The 12,391-nt window shown below is 42.5% G+C and overlaps 1 protein-coding gene across 5 annotated transcripts in view; it reads left to right on the forward strand.

Moving 5' to 3' along the window:
* Positions 1 to 12,391, forward strand: part of MARK2 (microtubule affinity regulating kinase 2) — a 122,564-nt gene that overhangs the window by 86,789 nt on the left and 23,384 nt on the right. For all 5 annotated transcript variants that reach the window (XM_018565339.1, XM_018565347.1, XM_018565354.1 and 2 more), the window contains 5 exons: positions 622 to 741; positions 2,132 to 2,231; positions 4,424 to 4,536; positions 6,013 to 6,145; positions 9,172 to 9,350. In XM_018565339.1, coding sequence (XP_018420841.1) covers positions 622 to 741; positions 2,132 to 2,231; positions 4,424 to 4,536; positions 6,013 to 6,145; positions 9,172 to 9,350 — 645 coding nt within the window. The remainder of the gene's footprint in view (positions 1 to 621; positions 742 to 2,131; positions 2,232 to 4,423; positions 4,537 to 6,012; positions 6,146 to 9,171; positions 9,351 to 12,391) is intronic.

The raw sequence follows: 12,391 nt of genomic DNA on the forward strand, positions 1-12,391 counted from the left end.
CTTTGTGTCTAAACCCAAACTTAGTGTATTATTGCCGATTAAGCACACACAGACTGTAGCTCACAGTTCAGTCCCATATGGTAAGCTAGGGCGTGTACATGGGGAGGTGGGTGGTTTTGAGGCATTTACCCAGACAAGATTAAGGGGAAGAGACTCAGGAATACATTGAAATGATTACTACTTCAGGCAGTCCCCGAGTTACGAACATCTGAGTTACGCACGACTCGTACTTACAAACGGAGGTCCCAGGCTGTTCCACTAGTTGTAATGCTACCATGCTTGTGACGACGTTCGTAGTACTTTACCTCCTGTACATTACAGGAAGTTGTTAGATGTGCAGACGAGGAGTGCCTGCCTCTTCCCGGTCTGGTACTGTACATTACAGGAAGTTGTACAAACATCTGTCCAAGTTGCATTTAAAGTAGAACTTTTCCTAGAGCTCACAAGAATGTTTAAAGAGTGAAGATATCTTTTTCAAATCACTTTCTCTGCTGTAGACATGTTTGTCATGTCATGTTTGCTTGGAGTCGGTCTTTAGATTAGCTGGTAAAAAAAAAAAATCTGTTCCAAGTCCAAAACTGCTGACGGCTAAATAAACAGCATTTATTCCTTCTTTTTCAGGAGCTGCGCGAGCGTGTATTGCGTGGTAAATATCGCATTCCTTTCTATATGTCCACGGACTGTGAAAATCTGCTGAAAAAATTCCTCATTTTAAACCCAAGCAAGAGGGGTACACTGGAGGTAAGATAGCAGGATTTGATTTCAGGACTTCCTTAAATCCAAACTAAACTTGTCAGAACCTAAAGTGGGTTCCACTTTTGCAGTCAAATTTGAGAAAACCCCTCTATGTTTTGTGTTTCTATTCACACAGCAGACCAAATGAAATAATACAAAAAAACCTTTTTAGATATTTTGTTGCAGCAGGCAACATGGCCGAATCACAGTTTTTTTTTTCTGAGCACCTTCCAAATGATCTCTCCTTATAGAATGACTTAGGAATGAAATTTGAGGCTTGTGTTTCTCTTATTAACTTCATTATTTTTTAAATGCAGAGGCCAGTGTTTTAAGCCGGCTATACACTACGAAGTTCGTCCGGTTCTTGATGAAGCAGCTAAATTTTGCACACTGGGTGGACCTTTCGCCACCCTCCTGTCTGGCATCCTTTGAGCAGGAGATGAAAAGAGCTGGATAGAAAATCATGTGCTGCTGCCACTGTTAAGGCATTCTGTTCTGACAGCGGCATCCGTTCCGACTGAGACAACGACAATTATGTCTGGATCCACCCAGGTGCGTGAGTGACAGCTGGCTCTGCCTATCTAGAGGCAGAGCCAGCTGTCCCAGCCCCCTCCCCTGTCCGTTCCGCCAGTCAGCGCTGGAGGATGGGACAGGGGAGGGGGGAATCCAGTCCCTTCCCTGTCACGGCTCTCTGCAGGGATAGATCAAGAAGTGAGCGAGCGACGGTATGTGTTTGCTCACTTCCCGATCTACTGAGCCGATCTGTGACAGTTTCATTGTCACAGGTCGGCTCAGATTATGAGGCTGAGTGAAAATCACTCACCTCATAGTTCTTCTCCTTTTAACCATTTAAGACAGGCAGTGTTCAAATCTACTTTACAAATCTTAATGAAATGAGCCAGCACAGTGCAGACAGAGTTAACAAACACCTCCTAACAGTACACAGAATGAGAAGCAAGTAGAAATGTTAACCCTTAATTAGCCAAGTAGAAACCTAAACCAAGTAAAAGAAATTTAAATTGGGAGGAAGCTTTTTTTTTTTTTAAGATTATGCTATGTAAATGGGAACATGTAACAAATATAAAACAGGTGTTACCCCAAATTGGATGCAAAAGTGGAAATGCACTTTAAATTCTCCGCAAACCCAAAAATGTATTTTCCTTTATTGTCTCCCAACTGTTTTCCCCAACATTTCTTTACAAATAGATTTTAACATGATAAATAGCTAGAGCCGGCTTCTCAGCCAATCAGGCCATTAGTGCCACTAGCGGTTTGGAGTCCGTCTTGTGCTTTGTAACAACTGGTCGTGGTTTGTTACTAACACTCATTGAGATTTCACTATAAGGATTGGTAGATTTAATAATAGTAACCGATATACTTTTATTTTTGCTCCTAGCAAATCATGAGGGATCGTTGGATGAATGTGGGACATGAAGACGATGAGTTAAAACCTTACGTGGAACCAGTTCCAGACTACAAGGATCCAAAAAGGACAGGTCTTAAAATAGGTTTTTTTTTTTTTAAATAAGCTCAGGTTACTTCAATTGGCACTATTCTAAAGTAATTTTAGTGGTATCTCATGGTATCTAAAGGGGCCGGATTGTAGATTAATGTATGAAGTGAAGTCAGTTTCATAATTCTAAGATTTGTTTTCTCCCAAAGGGATAGGAGCAGGACACCAAACTCTACTAATATTATTGAGAAACCACCTTTACTTGTCTGTTTAAATGGATATTTTAAAGTAGAGACGATCGATGCCCCATAAACGTTAAGTGCAATATTTAGTGAAACTTTGTGCTGTTGTACAATTTGTATAACCACTTACCTGCTTTGCTGCACTGGGGTCCCTGGTTCATATACCAGTCAGGACACTATCTGGAAGGCGTTTGCATGTTCTCCCTGTGCTTGCATGGGTTTTCTCCCGTTACTCCGGTTTCCTCCAACACTCCAAAAACATGCTGCAAGATTTATTGGCTCCTGTCTAATTTGGACCTAGTATGTGTGTGTAATAGAGACCTTAGACTGCAAGCTCCTTGAGGGCAGGGACTGATGTGAATGTGCGGTATGTAAAGCTCTGTATAAATGGTGAGCGCTATATAAATACTAGAGATGCACCGATACCGAGTATTTGGGCGAGTACTCGTACTTGCTCAAATGCTCCGATACTTACCTCCTATACTGGAACTTCTGGTCAGAGGGATATTTCCCTCTGACCGGCAGTGCCCCAGGGAGCATGGAGCCGGCTTCCTTTACAATCGGGAAGCCTGGCGGGTGGTTATGACCTGCCTTTCGGCTTCCTGATTGGCTATGAAGCCGGCTTCATGTGTTGTTAAGCAGCCTGGCTTCCTAACCAATCAGGAAGCCAGTTGGCATGTAATGATCCGCCTCTTGGCTTACTGATTGGTCAGGCAGCCTCTGAAGCCGGTGTTCTTTCTCTAGAACATTGGCTTCACAGGCAATCAGGAAGCCGGGCACCCAACTTCATGATGATCTGGGCACAATGTAAAAAAAAAAATATTGGTACTCGAAAAACCGGTATTGGTGCATCCCTAATAAATACCATAAATAAAAACAAATAAGATGCTGATCGCCTGTTGTGGTTATGAGTTACAAGTAGTTTATTTGTGGACAAACAATTCTGCAGATAACATGTCAGCTGTCCATGTAAAAGTGTATTATAGAATTCAAGACAGTATGCTGAGTGCAACTTTGGTTTAAGGCCTCATTCACACTGCCGCGCATATACGCGTATTGTACCATATGCAACATATGCAAATGGCTCTATACACATAGCCGCGTATGGAGCCGTATATTTGCGTAGCGTATATAGGCGCAAAAACAGAATGGAACATAGATGCGTCCAGGCAACGTATTTCTGCATATTTACACGCACATGCAAAATTCCATTACGAGTGATGCATTCTGGGATTGCATATAGTGCACGCATATACACATAGACGCTCGTATATACGCAATATACAATTTTGCTTGCGTTGTGTGTGAATGAGGCCTAAACCAGTTATTTCTTGCAAGTGGTAGTTTCCTTTTTCTGCTGTTGTGGTATATTTTTACGTTTGTGCAGTGTCTGTGTTCACCTATTTTTCCGTTTACCAAAATCCAGCTGGACAGTCATGTGTCTGGAGAAGATGTTGCCTATGGCAAAATTCTACATTTAGCATCGTCTTTGTAGCAGATGAAAGGAGGAATACTTGCATGGTCTTTCAAACGTTTCTAAAAGCATTGTGGGGCTATAGACCACATATAGAAGTACATAATGGCCTCAAATACTACAAATGGAATATATTAGATAGTAGTAATTGGTCACATTCAACTGCTCTTCAGCTTGGATAAGCTATGAAACATCTGCAACTTTACAAAGCAAATCTAGTTAAATGTAACTCCTACTAGCTACACTATGACCTGGATAAATAAGAACCTTCAACAAAACCAATGGAAAACATTGTTAGAATAGGATTTGAGTAATGAAGTAAGGTTTTTCTTTGGCACTCAAAAAATAAATAAATGGAATGCCGTCAATGATAGTTATAGATATTAGTTAAATTATTTTTTTTGTTAAAGGAAAAACATGACATTTAAAAAAAAAAAAAATCTTCTGCTCTTTGCTAGACAATCCTGCTTGTTAATAAATGATTCCGTAAAACGTTGTTTACTTTTTTTTTTAACATAGATTTGATGGTGACTATGGGTTATTCCAATGAGGAAATCCAGGACTCGCTTGTAAATCAGAAGTATAATGAAGTCATGGCCACCTACCTTCTGCTTGGATATAGGACATCTGAGGTACTAGGCATTTTTTGTTTTTGGAAATGTAGTTTTAGTTTTCAAAGGTTTTAGGGGAGTCTCGGTTTAGTGTTCATGTTCATTGAACACTGGAATTAAATTGATCGACAAATAAACCTCCCTATTACTTTTGGGCACACTACAAGGGTGCAAATGTAGGTATTGAAATTGTCAAACAATCGGGTAAAAGATACATTCTCATGGTGTGGGGCAAATTCTGTTTCTTTCCCATCCATTGAGGGACACAAGAATTCAGAAACAGATGAGTGATGCTGCTGCCTACAGGCGGTTAGGACCCTACTCTACCCAGCATGCCTCAGCTTTTTGCTAGTGTGCAAGAAAATTTGGGCACCTTTTCTTCAGCTCTGCTGAAAAAAAGTCTAATGATTTTTGCTAGCTCTTCTTTTTTTCTTTTTCTTTTTTCTTTTGTGAATAATGAAGATTCCTTGCTGACACTGCTGCTTGGCAGGGCTATCCTGGAGTGTAACCTCCTGGCACTGGGCTCTGCATTGTGGCACTTAATAGACCTGGGTGTGCTGTGTTAACCGAGAGGTTCTTTCCAGGTCCTGAGCCATGGCACAGCCCCAGGTGTGACCAGACTGATGACTTGCTTAGTAAGGCTGGTCTGGCTGAAACACCTCAGTGTTTGCATCGTTGGGCGCCTTTTCAAATTTCCCCACCACTACTATTTTTTTCCACGGTAAGGGTTAAGGCTGAAGGACCAAGCGCTGACATCTGCTGGATTGAGTGCTGCACTCTCACTTTGAAGCTCCTATTGGCTATTTAATCTGGATGAAGCACCATCCTGCTGCTGTGCACTATGCAGATCTCCAGTCTGTTTCCATTAAAATACCTTAACTATTAACAAAAATAAATCTTATTTGTGTATCACTCGGCTGTAGGTCCTCAAATCGTCTCTGACTTGGTGCTGACATTGTCCTTATGGAGGGTGGCAACTTTTGTTCCCCATGGTACCTGTGTAGATTGCAAAGTAGACACCGCTCCAAGCTCATTCCCATGACGGACTACAATCTCACGTTTAGTTTACTAATTTGTATTGAGATTGTATTGTATATTGAGATCTTGTCAGGCTAGTTCCCCTGTGTTCCCTCTAATGCTATCATTCTCTTGTATTGCTTGCTTCAACTGAGTGGGTTTGCTGTGGAAAGGGGTTATAGCCTCAAGGTGGGGCTGGCCTTCAGTTTTCTATGTGCCTAGTTAGGCTGCAATATATTCCCAAAGGTCTCTTGCAATCAAGTTGTATCTTGGATTCCCCAGAAAAGGATTTTACTGTTTAGTACAAAAATTCTATTTGGTAGCAGTAATTTAATCAGAGGGGCCAGTCCAATCACAGAACAAGTGTCTGTGACCAGCCCCCCATCCCATTCTTTTGTCACAGAGACTGTGTGTCTAGCATTCATGTTGTAACCTGCGGTAGCATCCGGATAAGGCAATGCTTCTATCTGTTCTCTTTAGATGGACAATGAAAACATGACTCTGAAGCCTAGACAACCTCCAGATATCACCAATAGTACAGCTCCTTCACCTGCTCACAAAGTACACCGCAGTGTATCTGCCAATACCAAACAAAGAAGACTAAGTGACCAGGGTGAGTTGTGCCTTACAGTATTATATAGCATTTATATAGCACCAACAGTTTTTGCAGCGCTTTACAATACTAGAAAGACATTACAATTACAACACAGTTCAATACAAGATGGTAAGGAGGGTGCTGCCCATGAGGGTTTAACAATCTAAAAGGGAGGGGCAAGTGATACATGAGGAGGTAGCTGTGTGGGGATGAATTAGTTGAGAATGTGATAGTTCAGTGGTTAGTTTGAGGCAGGATAGGCTTCCCTGAAGAGATGAGTCTTTAGGGATCGCCTAAAGGCAGTCAGAGTAGGAGATAGACAGGTTGGGGTAAGGAGTTCCAGATGATGGAAGAGACTCTAGAGAAGTCCTGGAGGTGAGCATGGGAGGAGTTGATGACAGAGCTAGAAAGCAGGAGGTTTTTGGAAGAGTAACCGGGACAATTAGGGTGGTACGTTGAGATGAGGTTTGAGATATAGACAGGGGCAGAGTAGTGGGTGGCTTTGTAAGAGGTTGTTAATATTTTGTATTTTATCCTCTGGTCGATTGGAAGCCAGTGGAGGGATTGGCAGAGGGGGGCTGTAGACACTGAGCGGTTGGTTAGGTGGATGAGTCTAGCAGCAGCATTCATGATAGACTGAAGGGGGGATAATCTGTGTAGCGGTAAGCCAATGAGGTGAGAGTTGCAATAGTCAAGACGAGAGACGTGTGAGTAGTTTTGAGGTTTCATTGGTGAGGAAGGGGCGTATTTTGGAGATGTTACGAAGGTGAAGGCGGCAGGATTTGGATAGTTATTGGATGTGGGGCAGAAAGGTGAGGCCTGAGTCAAGGATGACACCTAGGACCTTGGCATGGGGGGAGGGCTGGATAGTTGTGTTATCAATCTAAAGGAAAAAGTTGGGGGAAGGTGCATGGGCAGGAGGAAAAATCATGAGCTCAGTTTTTGACAGGTTGAGTTTTAAGAAGTGTTGCAACATCCAGACTGATATGTCGGTTAGTAGATTAGTGACATGCAAGGACACTGAGGGGGCGAGTTGTGGAGTAGAAAGATAGATTTGAGTGTCATCGGCATAGAGATGGTATTGGAAGCCATGTGAGATTATCAACTGACCAAGGGAGGAGGTGTAGATGGAAAAGAGAAGGGGTCCAAGGACAGAGATTTGGGGGGGCCCTTACAGAGAGAGGAAGAGGGGAGGAGTTGGATTTCAAGGTGCTACTAAGGAGCGCTAAGGTAGGAAGGGAACCATGAGAGAGCAGAGTCTTGTAGGCCAAGCGAGTGGAGTTTTTTTTGGGGAGCGGCAAGTGGTCAACGGTATCAAAAGCGGCAGAAAGGTCTAATAGCAAGAGTAAGGAGTAGTGGCCGTTGTTTTTAAGCAGTTAGGAAGTCATTAGTGAGTTTTAGGAGGGCGGTTTCAGTGGAGTGTTGGGGGCGAAAGCTGGACTGTAAGGGGTCGAGAAGGTTGTTTATCAGTAAGGTGGTGGCTCAGGGGGTTGTAGATAAGGCGTTTTAGAAGTTTGGGGGTGAATGGGAGTAAATAAAGAGATTGGTCTGAGATTAAGGTTGGTGGAGTCCTGTGAGGTTTTTTTGGGGTATTGGGGTGACCAGAGCATGTTTTAGAGGGGAGGGAAAGATGCCAGTAGAGAGGGAAAGATTGAAAATGTGAGTAAGATAGTGATCACAGTAGAGGTGAGGGAATAGAGCCCCGGGGGCAAGTGGTGAGGTGGGTGTCAGAGAAAAGCTTTGTAACCTCCTCTGTGGTAACAGGGTGAAAAGAGGAACGTAACAAGTGTGATGGTGGGTCTGGTATATTAATAGGGGAAGATGACTGCACAGTGGCAATCTGAACCCGGATTGTATCTTATTTTGTTTTTGAAATGAATGGCAATGTCCTAGGCAGTGAGTTAGTTAGTGGGTGGTAGGGGGAGATAGTAGAGAGTTAAAAGTTGAAAAGAGTTGACATGGTCTGGATGAGTGTGTGTTAATAGGAGTGACAAAACAAGTCTGTTTGGCAGCACGGAGGGAGGCATTATATTTTAAGAGGGCAGCTTTATACAGGGGGAAGTCTTGCAGAGACCTAGTTTTCTGCCACAGTCGCTCAAGAGTGTGGCTACATCTTTTAAGATGTCTGGTTTCTTCTGTTTGCCATGGTTGTAGTGGACGTGGCCTCAAGGTGGCCATACACCTTACAACCATTGTACAACTTTTTTTTATCCAGACATCTCACCCTCGTTCAATTTTCGTTCATACAGCCCATCATGCACAGATCAATGTAGTTCGCAATTAATGTTTGTCAGCACCACTAACTGGCCGATCGAAAGAAGATATTTTCGTTTGAGCATGTGCAGTTTTCAATTTGAGATTTTTGTTGTAAAAAAACCGCCACTAACCCGTCTTTTTTTTTGTCCAACTAGACAAAAATGTTCTAGCTTGCTTAAAAGACAAAAATCTGCCAGTTGTACAGTAACTGCGGTTGTGCAATTCCCCTCAACCGGCAGATTTTCAGACAAAAATGCGATCGCAGACATAAATTTGCAGATAATTGTAAGGTGTGTGGGCACCTTAAGTCTGCGTGTAGCGAGGGGAGCCAAAGTGTCGAGGGAGGATGAGAGCGAGCTGTTGAAGACAGAAGTAACCAGGTCAGGGCAGGACAGGAGTGAGATTTTGTCAGAGGTAATCCATAGTAGAGAAGAGAAGGGTTGAAGTGGCAAAGGTTTCTCTGGGTGACAGTGGTGCTGTTTAGGGGGATTCAGGGTTGGGGACAGGGCGAGTGTGAAACTGACAAGCTAGTGGTTTGATAGGGGGAAAAAGGGTGTTGGAGAGTTTGCTAGGAGTGCATAGGTGAGAGAACACAAGAGCTGGTATGCTACCATCAGAGTGAGTAGGAGTGCTGTGTTCATTGTGTTCGAAAAAAGAAGAGGTTAAGTTGAGAAATTGAGTGGAATGCGGGGTGTTAATACTAGTAGTACTCTGAACTAAGTCAGTTTTCTTCATGAATAAGCAACTTCGAATTTAATGAAATTTGTATATTTTTGTTTTGAATTCAGCTGGACCAGCTATCCCCACATCAAATTCTTACTCCAAAAAAACCCAAAGTAACAATGCTGAAAACAAGCGACCTGATGAGGAGCGAGAGAGTGGTCGAAAATCCAGTAGCACAGTTAGGGTACCACCTAGTCCTTTATCTGGGCTTGAGCGGAAGAGAACCACTCCAACTCCTTCTACAGTGAGAAACATAAATGTTTTCATACTTCATTTTTGAAATCTTTGTAATCGTCTTCCATGCCATACTGTGTTAGGCATTATCTAGCTTTAATTTCTTTGTCTTTAATGTTAAAAGTAAGTTTATAAGTTCAAATGGATTTTTCTTCTTGAAAGTCCTTTTATACATTGTATTTTTATGTTTTTTAATTTTTAATGAAACAAATAGTTTTGTTTTTTTGCTCTTTTTTTAGTTTTTAGGATTGCGGGATAGAGGACCCTCTCCTGGTATTGTAATACTGAGAAAATTAGAACTGTCACTGCTGCTAATAGTTGGCAATTAATGTCACTTGTTGAATAAGTCAAAATATTTTTAGCATTCTTGTCAAATGCAGCCTTTTCCATTCAAACACAGCACTGGTCAAACACATGCATTTGAATGCAAAATGAAGCATTTGATAAGAAAAAGCTGTGTTTGATTATCTTTGCCTGCAGTTCAAATGCACTTCAATAGGACAGGTCAAGCGAGCCTCTGAACTTTAACCTATACCACTCCAGTCACTGGGAATCTGCTGGCCTGCATTTGAGAACACCCATCTACACAAGCCCCTTCACAGACAGGAGTAAGGTCTCGTTCACACCTAGGCGTATTGCATATGCGCGTCTGTCACGCGACCGGCGCGCGTTTTACCGTGATTCGCGGTAAAAAGTCGCGCTACAAACGCGCATTTCCAAAGGCTACTTGGCTGTATCCCAATGGAAACGCGCAACAAAACGGCTCAAAGTAGTACATGTACCTTTTCAGGCGTGGGCCGTTTTGTAGCGCGTTAGGGACGGGCGGAAATACGCCAAGGTGGGAACGAGACCATTGAATACAATGGGATTTATATTTTTGAGCGTTTTGTAGAGCGTTCGTCGAGCGTAGAACGCGCTACAAAACGCTCAGGTGTGAACGAGGGCTAAAGGACTCCAGGCAATCGAATAAATAACCTTTGCAGTGGAGCTACCCCTGAACTGCAAGGGTAAACTGGTCATTTTGGTCTAGAGGCTAAAATAAAGCAAATCTCCTCAGTCCTGCGGTGGTGAACATTCACATCTCTCACACTCCAGCGGTGGAATCTTCCTCAGTGTCCTCGCATCTAATGCAGCTGCATTAGACGTGATCACCTCACAGGTCTTTAGACTGATGGAGCCTGGGGGAGAAGGAGGCTGAAGGGGACTGGTCTAGCAGCCAAGGGGGACCGAGGATCAGGCGAGTGTATTTTCTTTATTTTAGCCCCTAGACCAAAACAAGCAGTTAACCCTTGCAGTGTGGGTGTGGCCCCACTGCATGGGTTAATTTTTCGATTGCCTGGACTTTTTACAGTAAGTGAAGGAAAACTCTAAAGGTGGCCATACACCTTACAACCATTGTACAACTTTTTTTGGTCCAGACATCTCGCCTTTGTTCAATTTTCTTGCAACTAGCCCATCATGCACAGACCAATGTAGTTTGCAATTAACGCTCCTCAGCACCACCACCTAGCTGATTTTCATGGATCGAAAGAACAGATTTACATTTGAGCATGTGCAGTTTTCATCTCGAGATTTGTTTTTCAAAAACCCCACTAACCGCCAGTTGTACAATAATTGCGGTTGTGCACTTCCCATCAACTGGCACGGACGAAAATGCATTCGCAGACAAAAATCTACAGATAAGGTAAGGTGTATGGGCAAGGGTAAGGTGTAAAGCCTGATAGTTTCTAAGCCTTCCTTGCTCTATTCCAGAAAAAAAAATGTTTTGGCTGGACATGCACTTTAAAGGTGCCCATACACCTTACGATTATCGGACGAAACTTTTCGTCCGATCGAATAGTCGTACGATTTTCGTACGGCAGCCCCATCCTGCCCCGATGATCGCAAGAATCATTTAGCTGTAATTAACCAAAAGCACCTGGACGAAATGCGGTAATTGATTTGCCGTATTTTCGTAAGCGCAAGCGCAGTGTAGATCGTACGACTTTTGACGGACGGAAACGCCAGCAACCTTAGGACAATCGTACGATCTAGCAAAGTTTTCAAACATGCTTGACTGTCAAAAGTCGTACGATGGTACAGTATTGTCGGTCGGACACTGCAATGCACACATACGATTATCGGACGAAAAGTCGATCGCATACGATTATCGTCCGATAATCGTAAGGTGTATGGGCACCTTAACTGTCGCTTGTTACAAACACATCGTTATAGGTTAGCACCACTAACCTATAACGTCTAGCAGTCTTGCAGTAACATGAAAATACATTTCCAATATACCTCAAAGACTTGATAACTGATAAAGGGATTTTTTCTTTCTTGAATACAGGCGCATCATTCCTTTTTAGTGTTGCTTAGGAAATGTCTGTGTTGCAGCTGTTTCTCAGTAGCCATGTATTGATACCTGAACCCTTAGTTTTCTTTCCCTGAGCAACACAAGCAAAATTGAAAATCTATTTGGTATAATGCATTTTTGTAGGTCAAGGAAAAATTGAGCGACATGAATGCTATTTAAGGAATGACTCTTGTTTCAAAATGATTGTATAACCCTTATTAAATGTAGTCGGTTCTGCAGCACAGCAAGAGCCAAACTCCAGAGCTTACCAGTGAAAGTGCATGCCATCAAGGATTGGTACAATTGTTGTGTAACACTCTATCAAAGAGCAGCTTTGCCCCAAATATTTGTCAATGCTATTAGGATGGACTCAAAGGACTGGTAAAAAAAGAAATAGGTGTTTTGCTTACTCAATAAAGGCCTGATTTTACCTGATTTCATAGTGTCCTTTGAGACACTATGATTAAATGTATGCATGTTTTAGTAGAAATGCTTTTTTAATTTTTGGACCATTTGGTCTTTATATATGTTAGTAAGCTGTTACCCCAAAACCAATATTTTGGTTTGGAGTTGTTGCTGGAAAGTTGAATTGCCTGGCTTATTAAATCATTTGGGGACTCCTTTGTTGAATATCTGCACCTGAGTTTTCACATAAACTAGCATGCTGTAGCTGCTATTATGATGGGTCTGATCAGGGGCGTAACTAGAAATCACAG

The sequence above is a fragment of the Nanorana parkeri genome, unplaced genomic scaffold, assembly GCF_000935625.1.
Source record: "Nanorana parkeri isolate BGI_ZX_2015 unplaced genomic scaffold, ASM93562v1 scaffold25, whole genome shotgun sequence".
Lineage (NCBI taxonomy): Eukaryota > Metazoa > Chordata > Amphibia > Anura > Dicroglossidae > Nanorana > Nanorana parkeri.